The sequence below is a fragment of the Melanostigma gelatinosum genome, assembly GCF_949748355.1.
Source record: "Melanostigma gelatinosum genome assembly, chromosome: 17".
Taxonomy (NCBI): domain Eukaryota; kingdom Metazoa; phylum Chordata; class Actinopteri; order Perciformes; family Zoarcidae; genus Melanostigma; species Melanostigma gelatinosum.
In genome coordinates this window covers 10174377-10193812 of record NC_136650.1, presented here as the reverse complement: position 1 = coordinate 10193812, position 19436 = coordinate 10174377, and the positions used below count along the sequence as shown (strand labels likewise).

Below are 19436 nucleotides of genomic sequence, written 5' to 3'. Positions count from 1 at the left end.
ACTACAGTCAAGTCACCTCGTGGTGCGGGTCGAAGGGGAGCCAATGGCATTCATGCGCTGCGTCACATGTCATTTCTGCCCAATCAGAGCGCAGCGGAATGATCTCGTTCGGTTGAGTCTTTTTATGGACAGCTTTCACGTTCAGCCAAATATCGTCCCTCTTTTTACCTGTTTAGAGACGTATTTTTATTTTGTTAATTTGCCTATGGCACAATACAGACTTCGTCTTTGGGTAATCCGCTTTTAAAGGGATGAAAAGGCTCAAGAGGAAGAAACAAAACGCAGGAGTTGGGGTGAATGGGAATGGATCTGTCACAAGAGGTAAGCCAGCCAACACACAGCTAACTAGCTAACGTTAGGTACCTGTTGGTGTTTAATAACAATAGACATAAGCACTGACTAGTCACACAAAGCTAGTTCTAATTAAAACGAGCCTTGCCTATTTAACGTTAGTTATATACTCTACGTGCCGACAGACAGAAACATGGCCTGAAATGCCAGTGAAGTTCATACTATTACTGCAGCCAGCTGACACAAACTACAGCCCACGAATCACGAGTTGTGCTTTGTTGTCCTAACCCTGTTGTTACAGTCTGGTCAAAGTAAACATTAGCGCGGCCACTTATCTGCCTGCGTGGCAGCCAGTCAGCCAACTTGGACAACTTGGATAGTTGCAGATGAACATGATTACGTCATTGTTCACTGTAACAAAAACTAAATAAACAAACACACACAAATCCTGCCATCTGTTATGTTATCACTCAACACTATGTTTTGGTTTTGCCCTTCAAGTCATCCAAAGACTTATAGTTTATTTTGCACAGCACTTTCACAACGATGGTCCTATGTGTGACTCATTGTGATCAGGCGTTATAATGGCAGTGTTTGCATGAAGAGGTAGGAAACGCCTCAATTATTGTCTGTCTTCAAAAAAGCAAGTGCTACAAAGATGGCAAAAAAAGTCATGCTTGAATTAAAACAGGTCCGTTTTACTGTTAATGTGTCTCAACACATTTATTAACTGTGTGTTGATTATTTCCTAACCCTACAAACTGTTTTTGTATATATGTGTTTCATGCATCCCTCGATGTCTTTCTTTTCCTTTTTATCTTTCTCTCCACATCTTTCTATCCCTCATCCTTTCCCTTTATTTTCCTCTGTATGTGTCTCCATCCTTCTCTTTTGCTCTCTTCATCCTCACCGCTGTCTTTCTTTGACAGAAGCAGATTGTGGGAGGAAACAGAAGTTGGCTGAGATCCATCAGGCTTTGATCAGGTAAATATATGATAATTATCAGTGCTACAGTTTGCTTGTTCAGGATGCTTTCTCTTTCTGTGGTTCTGGTATCCAGTACTATACATATGAATTCATTCTTATTTATCACATTTTCTGTCAGAACACCCTCTCGGATGCTGTTATGGTTTCTAAGTATTCCTCATCCAATTTGCAATCTTGTTACTAATGAAACCCTTTGATTTTTTTGATAAAGAATGTACAAATACATAACATTTACCAATTGCGTTCTAGTAATGAAATATAACGTAATTTGTCTTTTAAACTCCAGACCAGTGAAGGAACTCAAGACACTGAGTGTTGAGGTTTGCCCAGTAGATATGAGGTTTTCACTCAACGATAGCGTTCCTTTAAGATGGGCCTTGACGTGCCCGTATTTCTAGAAAGTCGTGAGAGTTTCATTGTACAAAATGCTCCATTAGCACAAGAGCAAAGGGCCTCAGGATGTGTTTTCCAAAGTGGGATTGCCCCTCCCTCCGCCGCTCGCTGTTCCATGATTAGATGGTATGCATTTATCCGTAGACGATGACCTTCGTCGCTCGCTGCTAAGCTAATTTCACACATGAAGATTACTCGCACGTGCCCAGTGGAATAGTGTGACGAGAACCATGAAGACATTAGTGTCGGGAGGCATGTGGGACTCGATGGGGAAATGGCCGAGGAAAGCTCATGCTGGATTGAGCCGGCTGATATTTTTGTGAAATCACGTTGTAATTGCACAAGAACAAATTTGGACACACTTTTTAGATATGTGGACACACATCATGTCATCTAAATTCTGTCATATATATAAATATTACTAATGCACTACAATAAAGTAAATTACATTTTATTCCTGAAGTTTGTTTGTAAAGTTGATATTATTTAACATGTTACTATGTTACCGGGGAGATTTTTCTGTGTGAGCTGACTCTAAATCAGTGCATCACGCTGACCCACATCCTATTCCGCCTTTTGTTCTTGCAGTGATCCAGTGGACATTGAGTCCCTGAGGAGAGCAGCAGCCAGTAACGGAGGACTGCTCACTGATGAACTAAGGAGGAAAGTCTGGCCCAAACTACTGAACATCAACGTGTACGATCTACCACATAAGCCTGGTTAGTGGTTGATTGATGCTAATATTTACTGGGTTGATGCATGCTTCACAATACTGCAAAATACTGTTACTCGTACTAATGCTGACAACGATAATAATTACATTTCGTATGGTGTAGGTCAAGATGTGAGGGAGAACCACAAGGACTACAACCAAGTAGTCCTGGATGTCAGGAGGTCCATGAAGCGGTTCCCTAAAGGTCTGTGTTCTGTCTGTGTGTGTGTGTGTGTGTGTGTGTTAGTTATCTCTAAAGATAGCAGCATTGCTCACAGTGCCATTTATCTACCTGTACTCATGTACTTACAGCGCCATGCAGATATCTGGAAAGGTTTACGGATTAAATGAACTGAGTAAAATCTGCAACGGGGTCAGATCCTTATGTCACAAGACGCCTGCGTTGTCAGCCAAAGCCACAACGTTGGGAAAGCAACAGAGAAAAGTGTCTTCTCTAACTGAGAAGCTGTCAGTTCAATCTCAGTTAATTGTGGTTTTGACTTAATAATCTTTTCTGCCAAGAAGAAGTCAACATATTTCGGAGAAATTAACTGAAAAAGGCAGCAGGGACTGAGGGAAAGCTGGATTAGAGCGTTAGTTTTGTTGATCTCTGTCTGTGTACTACAGTAAGATGCTCCACATATGCTGGATTTGATGTCATTTTTCCAGTAAAATGTGCAAGAAAAGTAAGACTGGTGTTCTTTTGGGAGGATAAACTTGATGTTTTATGCACATGTTGTGCAAAGAAATCATGTTTTCATACCACACCTGGGCAGTGTTTGGTTTTGTGTAAAAGCCTGGTTATAAGCACCCGGACCGGAGTCTGATAACGTGTGTCAACTTATTTATAACGGCGACAATCACAAGCATTTTCCAGGTTTTATTTGTGTCCATTAAGATTTAATTTATTTGTGATCCCTGGCTCTTCCTCAGGTATGCCAGCCTCAGAGAGGGCCGTGCTTCAGCAGCAGCTGATTGACATCATACTGGAGGTTTTGAAACGCACCCCTCAGCTCCATTACTACCAAGGCTACCACGACGTGGCCGTCACTCTGCTGCTGGTAGTCGGGGAGCGGATGGCCATCGCCATGCTGGACACTCTGTCCAATCACCATCTCAGGTTCTACTTTATTTTTTATTTTTCTAATAAATTTATCAGTCAAGTTAAACATACAACTTTTTAATTTTTTTACTGGGTCCAATTTAGTAACTTTATTTCAAATAGTTTCGCAGTGATAACTTACTGACTGTTTTCTCTGTCTTTAGGGATTTCATGGATCCTACCATGGACAGCACCAAACACATTCTAAACTACTTGATGCCGATATTGGAACAAGTTGATACGGAACTACATGACTTCATGATCAGGTAAACGTTAGCGAACATTGTCAAGAATTACTTGATTACTTTTTTTGATTGTGTTTATGCTTAAGCACCTTTTTGTAAAGGTAATTTGATTTGAACATTTCTAAATAACGAATATGTTGTATGTTAAAGTAAGTTACTCCTCTCAGGCTGCCAGGTTGGTTATTGGTGATTTAACTAATATTTGTTCTTGTTTTAATGGTGAGTTATGGGTAATGGAGTTTTATTTTAACTTTATTTCCATTGGAAATGAAAGATGAGCATTTTGAGTAAGTGCTTCTCTTGCGTTACAAGAGCAAAATCCTCCATGTGGCCGTAGATTAAAAAAAACACCAGCAACAAAAATACACACAAAGCAGCATCCCGCATGTTGGAGAATACACACAGTACCTGTAGTTTGTGCCAGGACAGTTTTTTCATGAAGGTAATTGGATTTGACAAGCTGTAATAGCTGAATATGCAAAATGCATTTTATTTGCGTTTAAAATGTTTTGAGATCAAACTGATTTTTGTGGCTGCGTCCATTTTCAGTCAATGTTTGATTTAGTAAGCAATCAAAAGTATCCAGATTACATTACTTTTTTTTTAATCAATGATTTTGTTACAAATTACAAATATAACTGATTTCAAAGTATTATTTTAAGTCGCTTTTGAAGTAATGTAAGTCAAATCCACTAGAGGGCACTAAAGTGTTGATTTTCACCGGTGAGCTTCACAGAGAGACAAATATTTGAGTGTTTTGTTTGTGAATTGGAGCTCAACTGAAAATGCATCAGTGGTGGTCTCATTGGGGAGTTCCTGTGTCAGATGCTCCAACAGCTGTTTCAGAGGCTCCTCTGTCCCACCAAGGTGTGCACCACATTTACCTTTATTTGTGAAATGTAATCATCCAAAAATGATTCATTATCTTTTTGCAGTTAATTGAAGCAACAACAAGAAAGCATTTTACAACATAACCAGTTACTGTAAGAGAGTATGGGGCGTGTAGTGAGGACTAGGATTTGTGATGTTCTGAGTCAATAAAGTGTGTGTGTGTGTGTGTGTGTGGGGTGCCTTCGCCGTCTTGTTGCCCGTTCATAATTGATGCTGTGCTGGCAACTTCCATATTTGCAAATTACCCGTCTCTCCTCAAATACAATAGAAAAAGCTAAAAAAACAAGACATTTCCCCGGCAGATAAAAACAGTAGGATAAACAACACCTGACTTCAAAGTTTGGAATGCACTTCCACTTCCCCTTACCTGCCTTCGTATCTTTTCCGCCTTTCTTCTTTCCCTCTTCTCCCGCCCACTTCATTTGATCTCTTTCATGTTCCTCTCGTCACTCATGCTCCCTGCCCTTTGCTCCCTCTCTTTACCCCGCCCCCTGTCCATCACTCCACCCACTCCCGTTCGCGTGTCACTGCCTTCCCCTTGTACTTATTCTTCTTCTTCCTCCCTGAATGTTCCTATCTAATATTTATCAACAACCTCTAAGAGTATCCAATTTACTTGAGACTCTGTTAAAAATAACTGTCTATTTATGTCTGCACACGACAAAGAAAGACAGGGGAAGAGCACAGGAGGGTTATAAACGGCATGTGACGATAAATCAAATGTGTTTTTCTTCAGAATTCAGGACACATCTAAAGACATTGCTGTGGTCATGAGAAAGTCTTTCAAACAAATCAATCATGACTCTTGGATGAAGTAATGCTACTGAAGTTCAGGAAAGCGCTCCTCGTGTCTGAGTAAATAACCCCTGTGATGTCATTCGGGTTATCTCAGGTTTAGATTATTAAAGACATGTTTCAAAAATGAAGGCGTTACTCAGGGAGGGTTTAACAAAAAATATCCACCATCAAGATGCATTTTGGGAACCATTGAATTCAGCGTATGTGGGGTTTGAACCACACTAGGGATTAATAGTCCGGGTGTCTCAACCTCTCTGCTTAGACCATTATTTTTCTATTCTTTCTCTCGTGAGAACCTGTCGAAATATATATTTGTGTTGGCTACGGTTGGCCGGATCATACCAGTGCATTTTCTCTTTACATTTTACCCGACAGACTAAGAGTTGCTTACACTGTACAGCACTGCACACCACCAGGCGTACCATCAGTTTTCAAAGTAATTTCCTGCCTTCCATGCAGCCATTGGTTTCCATTCATTTATATTACAGTATGAAAGTCTACTCGGAGGGATTTGCACTGTGATGGATTGGGATGTGATGAAATCACTAGCTGCCTAGAAGATGCGGGGGAACCCTTTTTTATTTCATAACTGCATTTTCATTTAATTCTGCTCTTGTAGCATATTTTGTGTTTTCTGTTCCGTTAGTCTCTAACTCACTGTTGCATATTGGCCAAGACACTCTTGTGAAGGAGATTATTAATCTCAGTTAAGATGTAAAGCCCGTTCTGTGTGTTCCTCTGTTTATGTTTATGTCCCTTTATATGTTTGCTGTTTCTGACAGAGCGGAGGTGGGAACCATCTTCGCTCTGTCCTGGCTCATCACGTGGTACGGCCACGTGCTGTCAGACTTCAAACACACCATGAGGCTCTACGACTTCTTCCTGGCATCGCACCCGCTGATGCCCATCTACCTCGCCGCTACGGTGAGCAGGCGTAGAAGCCAACAGGAAATGAACACGAGGCAGCGACTTTGTTTTGTCAGTAATCCAGGACGCTCACATGTGAATACATGCTGCCAAACACACACACACACACACACACACACACACACACACTCACACTCATGCATACAGTGAGGCAGATTACTGTGAAGTCACCAGACTAGTTAATTAGATACCTCCTAATGAACAGATGAGAGAGAGAGTGAAGGAGGAGCTATAGCGGCAGAGATAAAAGAGGAAAGAGAGGGAGAAGGACGAGGACTGCGTCAGGAAACAGAATGACAAGGAGAGCCGACTGATGTTTGACTGAGAAGGAGAAAGAGATTACAAAGGAAAAGCATTTTTATACTTGTGACTTTGTTCCCCCCTTGTTCCTCTGGGTGCAAAAAACATTATTTGTGGAAATTATATTTGTGTGTGTGAATGCATCCTGTTTTTAGGTGTTTTAATTGAGTGTGAATAGGTCTTTTCAAACAGAAGGGTTTTGTGGTTGTTGATTAGTGTGTACATTTGTGCACATTTTGCGTGTTTGTAATTGTGTGTGTGTGTGTGTGTAGGGGCTGGGCAGAGGGAGAGTTCTGTTTTGAAGTGTGTGAAACAACAAAGCAGAATGTAGTTCATGTTTCCTCCAAGGCTGAGAACAGTGCGCAGCATGGGGGGGTTAACCCTTCATCTGCCTATTTCACTGCTGAGCGCTCATTCTGCCTCACTAGTATCACTGAAGCTTCCCAGTGTACCGTGTGTAGAATCTTTATCACAGCTTTAGTGTGTTCTAACCCCTCCGCTCCTCCTCAGATTGTGCTGCACAGAGAGAAGGAGGTGAAGAAGACGGAGTGTGACATGGCCATGGTGCACCACCTCCTCTCACGCATACCCCAGGACCTCCCATACGAACTTTTGATCGGCCGGGCCCAGGACCTGTTGGACCAGCACCCTCCATCTCTACTGGCCAAGCGGGCAGCGCTGCAGCCTCGCAAGAGGTGAGGGGACAAGCATTAAAACATTGTCATGATGTTACTACTATGCATTCACATTCGCTAAATGAGGCATCATGCTGGGTCATACTTCAGTTCTAATTAAATACAATGCACGTGTTACATTCTGCCAAAGCAAGTGAGCAAAACATACTCGTACTGTTGTGTATCAAGGGCTGCAAATAATGGTTATTTTCATCATAACTTAATCAGAAAATCACTATTTTTTACCAATATATTTATTATGCCTTTATTGGACTGTAAGTGTAGAGGCAGACTGGAAATGGGGAGCGAGAGGGACGTATGGCATGCAACAAAGGTCTGGAATCTAACCGGGCACGTTGTGTTTAGATGGCGTTGCACTGTAACCATTCTGTAACCATTCGGCTAATGATTCGCTTCAGTAAATCACATACTGATTCATGAATCAAACGATGAGTCTACAAAACATCACAAAGTTATAAAAAGAAACGTATAAATATATCTAAAGAGATATATTCTCTTCAAATGACTTGATTAGAACAACAACAAAAAAAGCTGGAAACGGTAAATATTTGGCAAGAAATGGCTTGATGATCAGTCGATTGTCAAAATTGTTGTCGATAAGTGTTCTGTCAATAATTGCAGCCGACGCTAATGTAAAAGTTGAATGTTTTATAGAAGTATTTTGAGGTTGTGCATTTGAGTGTGATGTAAGTTCCCTCAGTAACCAAGAGGGGATGCACTAAAAACACATCCAGTGCTGCTGCCATAGAGAGGAAACACAACTACGCCTTCTCCCAGTGTATCCATAGTCTCCCTCTCTTGGTCCTTCGGTGTTACTAACAGTCATTGTTCAGGAGAGGAAGTGACATCACTGACACAAGGCCTTGACTAAAAGATGTCTCATAATGCATTACTCCCATGGCTTCCTATATTCCAAAGCTACTGAGCACTCTCTAAAATTCCCTTCACCTATCTTTATCCATCAGTTGATCCCTCATGTCATGTCCATCATGTCATTCCAGCTGTCCATGCTTCACCTTAGATCTGACTCTGCTCTCCATCACCGACTTACTCTCCCTGCCCTCTTCCCATCCTTCTCTTCCTCCGTTTTCTGTCTCCAGTCTGTCCATCAGCACCTTCCAGGCGTTTCAGTTCTCCACCCTCCACCAGAGGCCTGACTCTGTTCTCCAAGGCCTCACCAAGGCCCAGGGCTCCACCCACTCCAGACACGGTAAAGATAGTAACTGTGATCTTATTACTGACTCTGAAGAAGGATTGCACACATACAGACAGTACAGTGAAGTAAAAGTGAAATTTTGTTCGATGCTCTTTGAAGTCGGGGGGGGGGGGGGGGGGGGGGGGATTATATTGACTTTGAGATCGTCAGAACAAACATTTCAACGTGAATATCAAAAATTGTTTGATGGAGCCACAGTTTTTTTTCTTGCCTTGAACACAACTCTTCAGAACAAGGCAATAAATATGTCATCTCCCACAAATGCTGCCCCCCCCCCCCCTTTGAGCCAATCAATAACAAGTAAACAAATGATGTAGCACCCCCATCAGACCAATCAAGTGCACATTTAGATATGGCAGAACAGAGCAAAGCGTTGGTTTCTGTGAGAATGTGATCAGTGGCCTCTGACATATTGTCTGTGATGTACACGCAATCAAAAATGTGCTTTAACATTCCCCTCAGGGCAAACAACGTAATATTGAAATTGATGCACATTATTCCCTGCAGTGTCATCACAATTCAATTAGCAGCATCCAAGATGAAGTGCATAACGCACAGAAAGAGCACCTCCTAACTTCACTGTGGCAGACAATGAATGGGAGTCCGTACGAGACAACCTGCTGTCTACATGTTAAACGAGATGACTGTTGGCTGATGAGGGTGGAGTTCATAACTATTTGGGCCTCTAGTTAATTAAAGTGAGAGTGCTGCTGAGCTAAAGGCATGGAGCAGAATTGGTTGTTTAATACTTTTGCCCCCTCCTTGTCTCTACTCCTTGTGTTTTGACATTCCTTTTCTTTTCAATCCCAGTAACATGATGCAGCTTGATCCTGCTTTTGGTTCAGCTTCCAGTGTTATGACTCCTCCTCACTGTCTGACCCCTCCTCCTTGTTCTGTGCTCGTAGCCTCTCGACCCTCGGGCCAGGAAGCGGCTTTGCCCCGGGACCGAGGCCAGCTGTGGGGGACGGGGAACCGCATGGTGAAGATGGCAGTGTGGGGGCTGTCCGCGACGCTCGGGGCCGCCGTGTTCGCCGTGGCTCAGACAGCTTTGGACTGGGGCCCCGAGGCGTTACTACAACTGTTCTGACGTGGCGGTGGGGGATTTAGACTGTTAGACACACACGCTAACACAGCAGACACACATCTGCTCTTAAACAATATTACAACTTACATAGACGAACAAAGACGGCGAAGACTTGAAGCTCCTCTCTCCTGCTGAGAGGAAACCTTGGGGAAAAGCAGGAATAGGTCAGTTATGTTGGTGCCAAACAGGTTGTTGCTACACAACCATTATGAACATATGTTTGCCACTAGCCAGCCTCGGGATGTATCCCAAAACTCATTCCCACATGTAAGCATGGACGGGTAACTGAACGAGCCTCTGACCTCTTGGGCCCCTGGGCCAGAGCCTCAGTGTGGAGTCACTGCCAACATTTCCCTTTGAAAAGACAATCAAACCACCACAAAGAGACCAAAAACAACTACAGACATTGAAGATGACCAAAGAGAGACGTGAACGAGTGGTTTGCAGTCGCTTTGTGTCCCTCAGTCCGGGGCATCTCCTCTTACGTAGGAGGTGTGGCGGGCTTTAACACGTTTTCGCCCAGGGGCCCATTGTCTCATTATCCATCCATGCATGCGAGACACTGACACATCTCGCTTTTTCGGCACCATCGGTGTAACATTTTACACGCGTCTCTGTGCGTTTGCTGTTGGCTGATTATTGAGCTGATAAGTCTCTTTCTCGTCGTGCTCGTCTCGCTGTATTTCTGTTGATGGTGTTTCAGTGAGCTTGTTGGATCTGCAGCCGTATCGAAAAAGTGCCCGTAGCCAGCGCGATGATGCATGACTACAAATGATTAAAGAGCGGTGTTTTCTGCTGAAAGCATCCAGTTATGAGTGAAGAAGGAGAGCGGGAGAGAAATGGGAAAGATGGTGGGAGAGATTTTGCCTTTAAGCCACTTGTATTAATTGCTTTACTGCAGGTGTCAGTGAGTTACATTAACAGTAGAGCTTTCTGCTGGCCAGAATGTGAACATTACACACAGTTAGCACTCTGCACTCAATGCACACAGTGGGGCTAATGCAGATGCATTGAGGCATCAGATGCAGGAGGCACTGAAATACATATTTCTTTTAATATATATGATTTTTCAATATTTTCTGTGGCAGTTTTCTAGATGTTGTGGCCTGAATGGATGTGCAGAATACACCAGTACTTTTACATTCTTAAAATATTGAGCAGGGTTGCGCTAACATCCACTCTGAACAGCCATCAACAGAACTACATGACATGGACTCAGTTCTTCTTCTACATCATATTTTCAGCATGTTACAGCTACAGTGATTATTTTAACACATGTGACAGAAGAAATAGTGTTTTTATTTCACACACCATGTAGATGTCACTGAGTTTTAGCACCTGGATAGTGAATATTAATAAAACAGGTGGTTTTCAACTGGGACACATATGTACAGGGCACGGGGGGGGGGGGGGGTTCTCCAAAGAGCAATGCATGCTCTGTGTGTCGACTTATGTTTTGAAATATTTATCAGCTTTTTACTAGCATGTTGCATCTGTTCACACAAATTCACCTGAGTCTGAACCCTCCTCTTCTCTCCGTCATGATATAGAGCCGCCAGGAAGTGTGTGTGTGCTTGAGTGTAAATGTGATTAAGTCACAGGTCAGTTAATTTTTATTTTTTTCCCTTATATATACATATATACATTTATATATTGTCGGCAGTCTAATTTATTTTAAGAGCAACAATCTGATTGGCTATTCATGTATTGGTTAGACAATTATGGTTATTTTGGTTCGTAATCACCAGTCTGAGGGTTTGTATATTTTAAAGGGGATCCAGTTATTTTACACATGAAATACTGTATCAGGTCAGTCATCATGAATCAGACTAGAAGTTAAAGAAAGATGCTTAGTTGCTGTCTTGCCAAGTGTTGGAGGAGAAGATGGATACCAGTCACAGTTTGGTTGCACGTATGAATCTTCTCAGCAAATAAGCATATTTCCCAAATGATCAGACTATTCCTTTAAATGTTTGGCTCATGTGCCAGCTCACTTCTTAGGTTAAGATAATAAACAAGTGACATTGCAAGAGGAACATTTACAATCTTATGGTGCATGGTCGGCACTCTCATTACACAAACTGCTCATTCTGCAGTTAATATTCTTACTGGCTGTACTTTTAAAGTGAATGCATGTAAATTGTTATCTGTGATGCTTGGAAACACGTGATTGACAAAGAAAATTCTTTAATTCATTTAAAAATAGCATTTGTTTGCATGTATTCTTTGCTTACTCTTGTTTGACATAAATATGCAGGGAAACCCCTTTGACCAGGGTCTGTGATCTTCAGACATGCGTCAAGATGCTACTGTGCAGTTGAATTATCAGTGCCTTGTATACGCGCACACACACACGCACACGCACACGCACGCACACACACGCACACACACAGGGAGAGAGGGGTGGCTTTGCCAGATCATAATGAGGATTTAATTCCTGCCTCTGGCTCTTGGCGCGCTAAAGACACTTTCTCCTTGTCGGGGTTTTTTTTTTTTTTTTTTTCTTCTTCTTCTCACATTCACACTCAAACACCAACACCGGTCTCAGTCTGGCAGAGGCCTGAGATGAAAAACGATTGAAGCATGTTTGTTTTGAATGAAACCAACCAAAGTCTTAAAGAAAGACGATGGATGCTGTCCAACACCAAAGGAAGTCTTGTAAAAGAAGTAAACAGTAGAAATAGAAGATGCATCATTTTATTTGACTGTAGTGCAATGATTTACTTTTATTAGCTCTGTTGATAGTAGTTCACATTAAATCAGTACTTTTTAGTTGCATTTTTTAATCTTTTTGTCTTACTTGATATCAGCCCACATCTACAAAGAAGTTGTGGCAAATAACATCAAATAGGAAATGGAGGAATGGGAGTTATTTCAACAGCTGGATGCAGTGGATGTAATTTGACAGCTTGTCATTGGGTTTGATGTGAACCAAAAACACACTTTCTGTAAATCAAAATAACTTGAGTTTCATGCCAAATGATGAACTCACTGTGGTGTGATGAAGAGTCTGAAGTTGAACTCCCAGTGAGCTTGTGTCGAGCCGCTCATGGCCTCTCTGTCCTCAGGTCTGAAAATCTCCCAGAAGACTTGATTGAACCAAATGCTTTTACAGATAATAAGCCCATAATAACTTGTGTATGTATCATTTTTTGTGGGCATTTTAATGCACTTTTCTTGTATTATGCGTACCAAACACTTGGTACACATATCCGGTTCTTTGCACCGTGTACTTGTACTGCAGCTGTTCTGAGACACTTCTTTGACAAAGATGGTTTTGTCTATGAGGTAAAAACAATGAATAAACGACAAAGAAAACACTTCTGGTTTACAGTGTGAAAGTTTATTCTGGACTTTTGAACCAAAGGATTTGCAACAAAAAATATGCGTTTGGTATGCGGACGCTCAGTTTTTGGATGATAGTACATCACCACACATGTGTACACACAGTTGTGTATTTTAGTGCTGAAACAATTAGTCGATTGACAGAAAATGAATTGACAGGTATTTTGATTATTTATGCCATTCATTCTCTGGTCGAAGTTTTTTTTTTTGCTTTTGATGATTTTAAACTAAATATCTTTGAGTTTTTGATAGTTGGTCAGAGAAAATTCTTTTTTTTTTAACACATCACCTTGAACATTATATTAATATATTATATTATTATTATAGTATAATATAATTATTATATATTATATATATATAATAATATATATATAATAATAATAATATAATAATATATTATATATAATAATAATAATAATAATATATAATAATAATAATATGTGTTTTTGTGTGTGTGTTTTTGTGTGTGTGTGTGTGTGTTTGGGGAGGACAAGGCTGCGCATCTGTCCGTCTGACCTCCAGGGAGACGACCAGAGATAGAAAGCAGCATCAGACATGGTGAAGCAGAGAGGTGAGGGTTAAAGAGGGATGAAATGAGCCAAACATTTATACTGTAGAAAAAGACATCTGGTGGACATGTTTGAGGCAACCGAGAGGTAGCCGAGGTCCTCAAGAAGGCGTATTTAAGCGCAGTCCCGTGAGGATTTCTAATGAGCTGGAGTGGAAGTGAGTGTGGGTCAGATCAGAGTTGAGAGCAGATGTGGAGAGTGATGGTTTGAATTTATGCACAGAGCTGTCTGGAGGAATCATGGCCCCTGAAAGTGTGTGTGTGTGTGTGTGTGTGCGCGACGGACGGACGCTCCAGGGGTCTGTCTCATGGTTTTTTTCCCCCCTGATGACACACACGACCAAGTGCCACCAATAACAGCAGAAGCAGCACCTCGACTTTCACCGCTGACCTTTACTTTAATTCATTCATTGGACTCAGTTTTACAAACAAAATAAGCTCCATGTTGCCTGTTTTGTGCTTGTTTTTAATTGATCGAGTTGATCTTGTCCCCGTGGGTTGCGGCCCTGGAACTGTGCCAAACCGTTAATTAATTGGCTACATGGTAATGTTTCAAAAATGTAGGAAAGTCGGTGTTAATTATCTTTAGAAAAGTGACATTTGACATTTGGTCACAGTGTGCACTAAAGCCAGACCCCGATGAACTGATACGTTTCATGATTTCCATTTTGCTTCTCAAGAAACAGACAGGAAAGTGAGCTTCCTGGGAACTCATATCTGTGAGAAGATATGCTAATACTACTTCCATAAGTCATCGTCATTACCAGTTTCTAACTTGTAAATAGCACCCAACTTGTAATTATAACTCTTTTTTTCACTTTCCACCAACTTATTTGGAAATCTATCTGGCTATGTAGCTGCTAAATGTTCCACTAGTTGTTAACTTTGTCCGTCTGCTGCTGTGTACAGTGGTTTTAAAGATTTTTGCTGAAAACAGCTGCCTGATGCTGCCTGCACTACACTGATGAGTGCAGTGAAAGTGAAACAAATCAGTACGATTTCAGGCTGTAAAACCAAAACAATGAGACAAAAGACGCTAACACAGTATGTACTGCAGAGCCAGGTTGATCCGTTTTTTTAATGTAAAAAAATATTGATTATAGAAGCTTTAAGTATTTTGACAAATCAAAGATCTTACAGAGGTTGCCTTTTATTCATGATAAATGCTCCTTTTTGGCCCTGAAAGAGCGTTGTGCCTTCATCTCTCAGCTCAACACATCAAAGAGTGGCAGTACACTGATACACTTTAACATTTTAACCACATCACATTTCATTTACAGTGAAGCTGCATCAATCACAACGGCTTTTGAGACTGGATTTGCCCACGCGGCGGCTCAGTCAGACATCACACATGCATACCACACACAAACTCTTTGTCTGCAGCCCTTTTTCTCCTGCACTAGTCCTCCCTCCCACTCAGTCCTTCACTCTGTCATGGATCAGAGAACATGTCCCAAAGTGCTTTACAGGCAACACGCGTGCAGCATGTCCCTGCATGCTGATGTGACGATACAGCTTTACAGCAACCTTGTGCAGTAGATGTGTGCGTGAACATCCGGCAGTGACTACGACTACGTGTGGCCGTACATGCTCTGACATTGTGTGTGAATATTTCAAATGGAGCAACCGCCCATGTTGCCTTGAACACTGGTGGGAATAGATGTATGCACCCAATACTTCCAGATTTAGACACTGACTGATGGGTACAAAAAAAGGATGCACAGGGTGAAATAACACACAGCTCTTTTTACGTAGCATGAAGTGAGAACTGAGCAGTGACAAACTGATCGTGTTGGCATCATTTTCTCCAAAAGTATTTGTCCTTTGCAGTTTGTTACAACATGTCTTGTTTTTGTAGGTTTGGTCTGTATGATAATGTTGTACTCACCAAAGTGTCTGCTGAGATCTGCAGGGATGTCACTGATCCAACTTTCTCTCTCATGACACTGATTCTGCAGCACGGCTCCAGACTAACTTTTTACATTGGTTGCACCGGTGAGCCTACCTTTTCTATTTCGGTGCACCAGCACAAAATGTATGTACAATTTTTCCCTTTGTCTTTTTTGCCACTGCAGTAGTTCATTTTAAGCGTTCTGTTTTTGTCAGATAATTGATAACAGTAATAATGGTGCCGATAAATGTTTTACGATGTTTCTCGAGGAGGAGTAGCCTACAGGGCACGGTTTCACACAACCTACACACACACAGACGGATCTAAATGCAGCGTTGCCAGGTGGGAAATGTTGAACTATCGTACCAGAGGCTTCAAATTTGCGCTTTGTGGGAAATTATCATAAGCGAGTCATAACCATGAGAACAAATATGCGTCAATGTGTAATTTTGCACAACACGTATTTTGACGATTTATTGAAACGCCTACAAATCTACCAACATCAGTGTGTTTTGGGTTGTTTTTTTACAGCAAGTCAACCAGAAGCCTGTTCATATTCTACATGAAAACAGTTAGCCAAAAGCTAAACTATTTAAATACATGACTATAAGACACTCAAATGAGCGTTGAGCAGCCGTGCACACGTGTCACACTTGTAGCCTACAAAAAAAGAGGTCTCGTGAGAAGATATCCCTAAACACAGACAGATTCATCTGGAAATGAATTAAATTCGACAGCGCAGCCTAAGGTCAAATTACCTTACATTATTGATCACAGATTGTACAAAAGGCACTATCATTGCTCAAATACAATAATTATCGTGCATCTGTCATATGTCAGGCGTACTGCTGCAACCAACGAAAATGTTTAGACCCGCTTGACAGATTTTTGGTCACATGGAAATTATATCGTTGAATCCACCAAACATGTTATTCAGAAAATCTGAATGATGAAATTCCATAATAGAGTTGAGTTTCAACAATCTATTATAACATCTCACAATTTTGTAGTTAATTATATGTTTCACTTATTTGATAATGTTATATGACATAAACATAGTTGTCAATTAATAATTTGTTGGTGGCATATCTGAACATTTCATTTATGCAGCTCACATGCGAGTCTCAATAACACCACTGTAAATTACTAGCTATTTAGGATTTACCATGCAGGGTGAAGCAATAACGTGCTTTTTTATTTGCCACGGTATACATGTCTTGAATAACTTACTTTGTATCTCTAATTCAGGTGTTGATACTACAGATCTCAGTTTACTGATATTTCTTAGATGGAAGAAACATGACCTGGACAGCTGCTTAACATGAGGGTCAAACGACATGGATCGATCAAAGAAAATCCCAAGATTGCGCAGGTTGCAATGGGCAGCAGAGGAGAGTGGACTCATAATCTGCCTGATCATGGGGACAAACTCCTCTGGAGCAATAACTAACTAATTTGCCACGGTATACATGTCTTGAATAACTTACTGAGCGTGACAAAACCTGTTGTCTGAAGTTTGGTGGCGTTAGCTCAGAACAATAGCGTAGCCTAATCTTCATCTGCAACTGTGCAGAAATACCGGGTTTACGCACAATGAATGAACAGAATGACATGCAAAAACAAAAGAAGAAATGCCACAGAGATTATGTCACTTATATATAAACACTTGTGATTTCACTCACCTCGAAAACAGTCTGAGCAGACAATGACACCCAAGCCTGGTCCGAAACAGGTAAAGTTACAGGACGGGAGGAAAGTCAACGTCGGCCGCCAATTCCCCATAATGCACTTTGATAACAGTCGCAAAAACGTGACGATGACCTCCTTATTCAAGTTGATTTACACTACTAATTCAGTTAAATGTGAATTTTCAGGTTAACATTTGTTTTGTCATTGAGATGTTGCTAACTAGTAATTCCGTGTTATCACGACAACTTCAATAATCTTTTGTCATAATGACAGAATAATATTCTAAAATGATCAAACAAGTAAAATCACATTTTACAGTGTAGTCTTTGACTGGACGCCATGTTGGTTTGTAGTCCTTCATGTATCCATGGGGATGGAATGTTATTGTACATGCATCAAATCTGGTTTCCATCTGTGACATCATAAAGAACTCTGACAACATAAAGAGTCTGGTTTGTAGTCCTTCATGTATCCATGGGGATGGAATGTTATTGTACATGCATCAAAGCTGGGTTCCATCTGTTACATCATACAGAACTCTGTGACATCACATCAACACAACTGGATTTGATATAGCTCTGCTTTCAAACTCCAAACTTCACTACTTGACAGACAGATTAGTCAGACCACCACAGTGTCGACAGTACTACAGTTACCAGTCTTTTTTCGTATATCACTTTCGTATCATGTCTTCAGTCATGAACGTTATTATGTATGCTATCTTGACCGTTTTCGTGACTGCTAGCATGTCTGCGATCACGTCTCGTAGCATGTCTGCGAATACGTCTGCTATGATGTGTGCTATCATGTCGATCTTGTATGCTGTAATGTCTCCTATCATGGCTGGTAACACGTCTGCTATCGTGTCTATCCTGCATATTATCTTGTCTGCTAGCATGTATGGTATCATGTCTGAGATCATGTATGCTATCGTGCATGCTATCACGAATTATATCATCTCTGCTTCAGGAAATTCAATGGATAGATTATACCTGGATGTGGACACTCGGGACAGTCTTTCTGAGGAGGTCAAAATGAAGAAATGCCACCTGGGCAGGAAAGGAGGTGAACTCCAGCATGAGAAAACCTGGCAGGAAAAGTATTACGCTCTGAAGAAGAAGTCCACCACGGACCTGACACAGAAGGAAGGCTATCAACATGAGATCAACAGTGTGCTAAACAAACTCAGCAACCTTGCTAAAAAACACCTAAGACCTGACACCTAACACACTTCTACCCCAGGGATTCCCAAAGTGTGGTGCGGTCAAACAGGTTAAGAACCCCTGATCTAGTACACACACCCCCACACACACACACACACACACACACACACACACACACACACACACACACACTCTTCTACACTATCCCTTCTTCTACCGACCCCCAATCCCCCCTCCCCCCCACACACACACACACACACACGAATCGCCACCTTAACGTGGTGAAGGAGTTTGAGTGGCTCAGTGATCCTGGGAGCTATATGTTGTCCGGGGACCTTGGTGGTCTCCCAAGGCAAACGGGCCTCAGGGGAGAGCCCAGACTAAGAGCGGTTCAAAAATTATAACTAGCAGCCCACAGACTTCAGCTACCTCGCCCGGACCAGGGAAACCGGGGCACCCTCCCGGAGCCAGACCCAGGAGGGGAGCTCGACAGCGGTAGCCGGGCCTTCACCCACGGGGCTCAGCTCAAAGAAACAACATGGAGCAGCCACCCTGTGGACCCACCAGCCTCACAACAGCTCCCTTCCTGTGTCGCTCACCATTGCGGCATGCATGTGCATCCTTGTGTGTACAGGATGAACAAAAATGGCAGTCGATGAGGTGTTTTGGGAGAATACATCTTCACTGAAGATATATTCTGAACTATGTGAAAGGATTCATTTTGCTGCAGTAGTGCGATAAGAGGGGTTAAAGGAAATGACAGCTGAGGAGCGAGGATGCAGTGACTGATGATTAAAGCAACATTATCAAATAAAAGTATAATTTGGGGGAAAAAACGAATGACATTGATTGATCACACTTTTGTAAATGGTCGTTTTAAAATAAAATAAATTATATCGTTCAATCCACCAAACATGTTATTCAGAAAATCTGAATGATGAAATTCCATAATAGAGTTGAGTTTCAACAATCTATTATAACATCTCACAATTTTGTAGTTAATTATATGTTTCACTTATTTGATAATGTTATATGACATAAACATAGTTGTCAATTAATAATTTGTTGGTGGCATATCTGAACATTTCATTTATGCAGCTCACATGCGAGTCTCAATAACACCACTGTAAATTACTAGC

The 19436-nt window shown here is 41.5% G+C and overlaps 1 protein-coding gene across 1 annotated transcript; it reads left to right on the top strand.

The window, feature by feature from the left end:
- Positions 1-183: 183 nt before the first annotated feature.
- On the top strand, positions 184-11016 carry LOC306790895 (TBC1 domain family member 20). Its single transcript, XM_079287436.1, has 10 exons — positions 184-321; positions 1221-1275; positions 2260-2390; positions 2508-2588; positions 3317-3503; positions 3650-3751; positions 6202-6343; positions 7157-7341; positions 8442-8551; positions 9463-11016. The coding sequence occupies exons 1-10, from the start codon at positions 252-254 to the stop codon at positions 9642-9644; spliced, it is 1245 nt and encodes a 414-aa protein (XP_079143562.1). The 5' UTR covers positions 184-251; the 3' UTR covers positions 9645-11016.
- The last annotated feature ends 8420 nt before the right edge of the window (positions 11017-19436 follow it).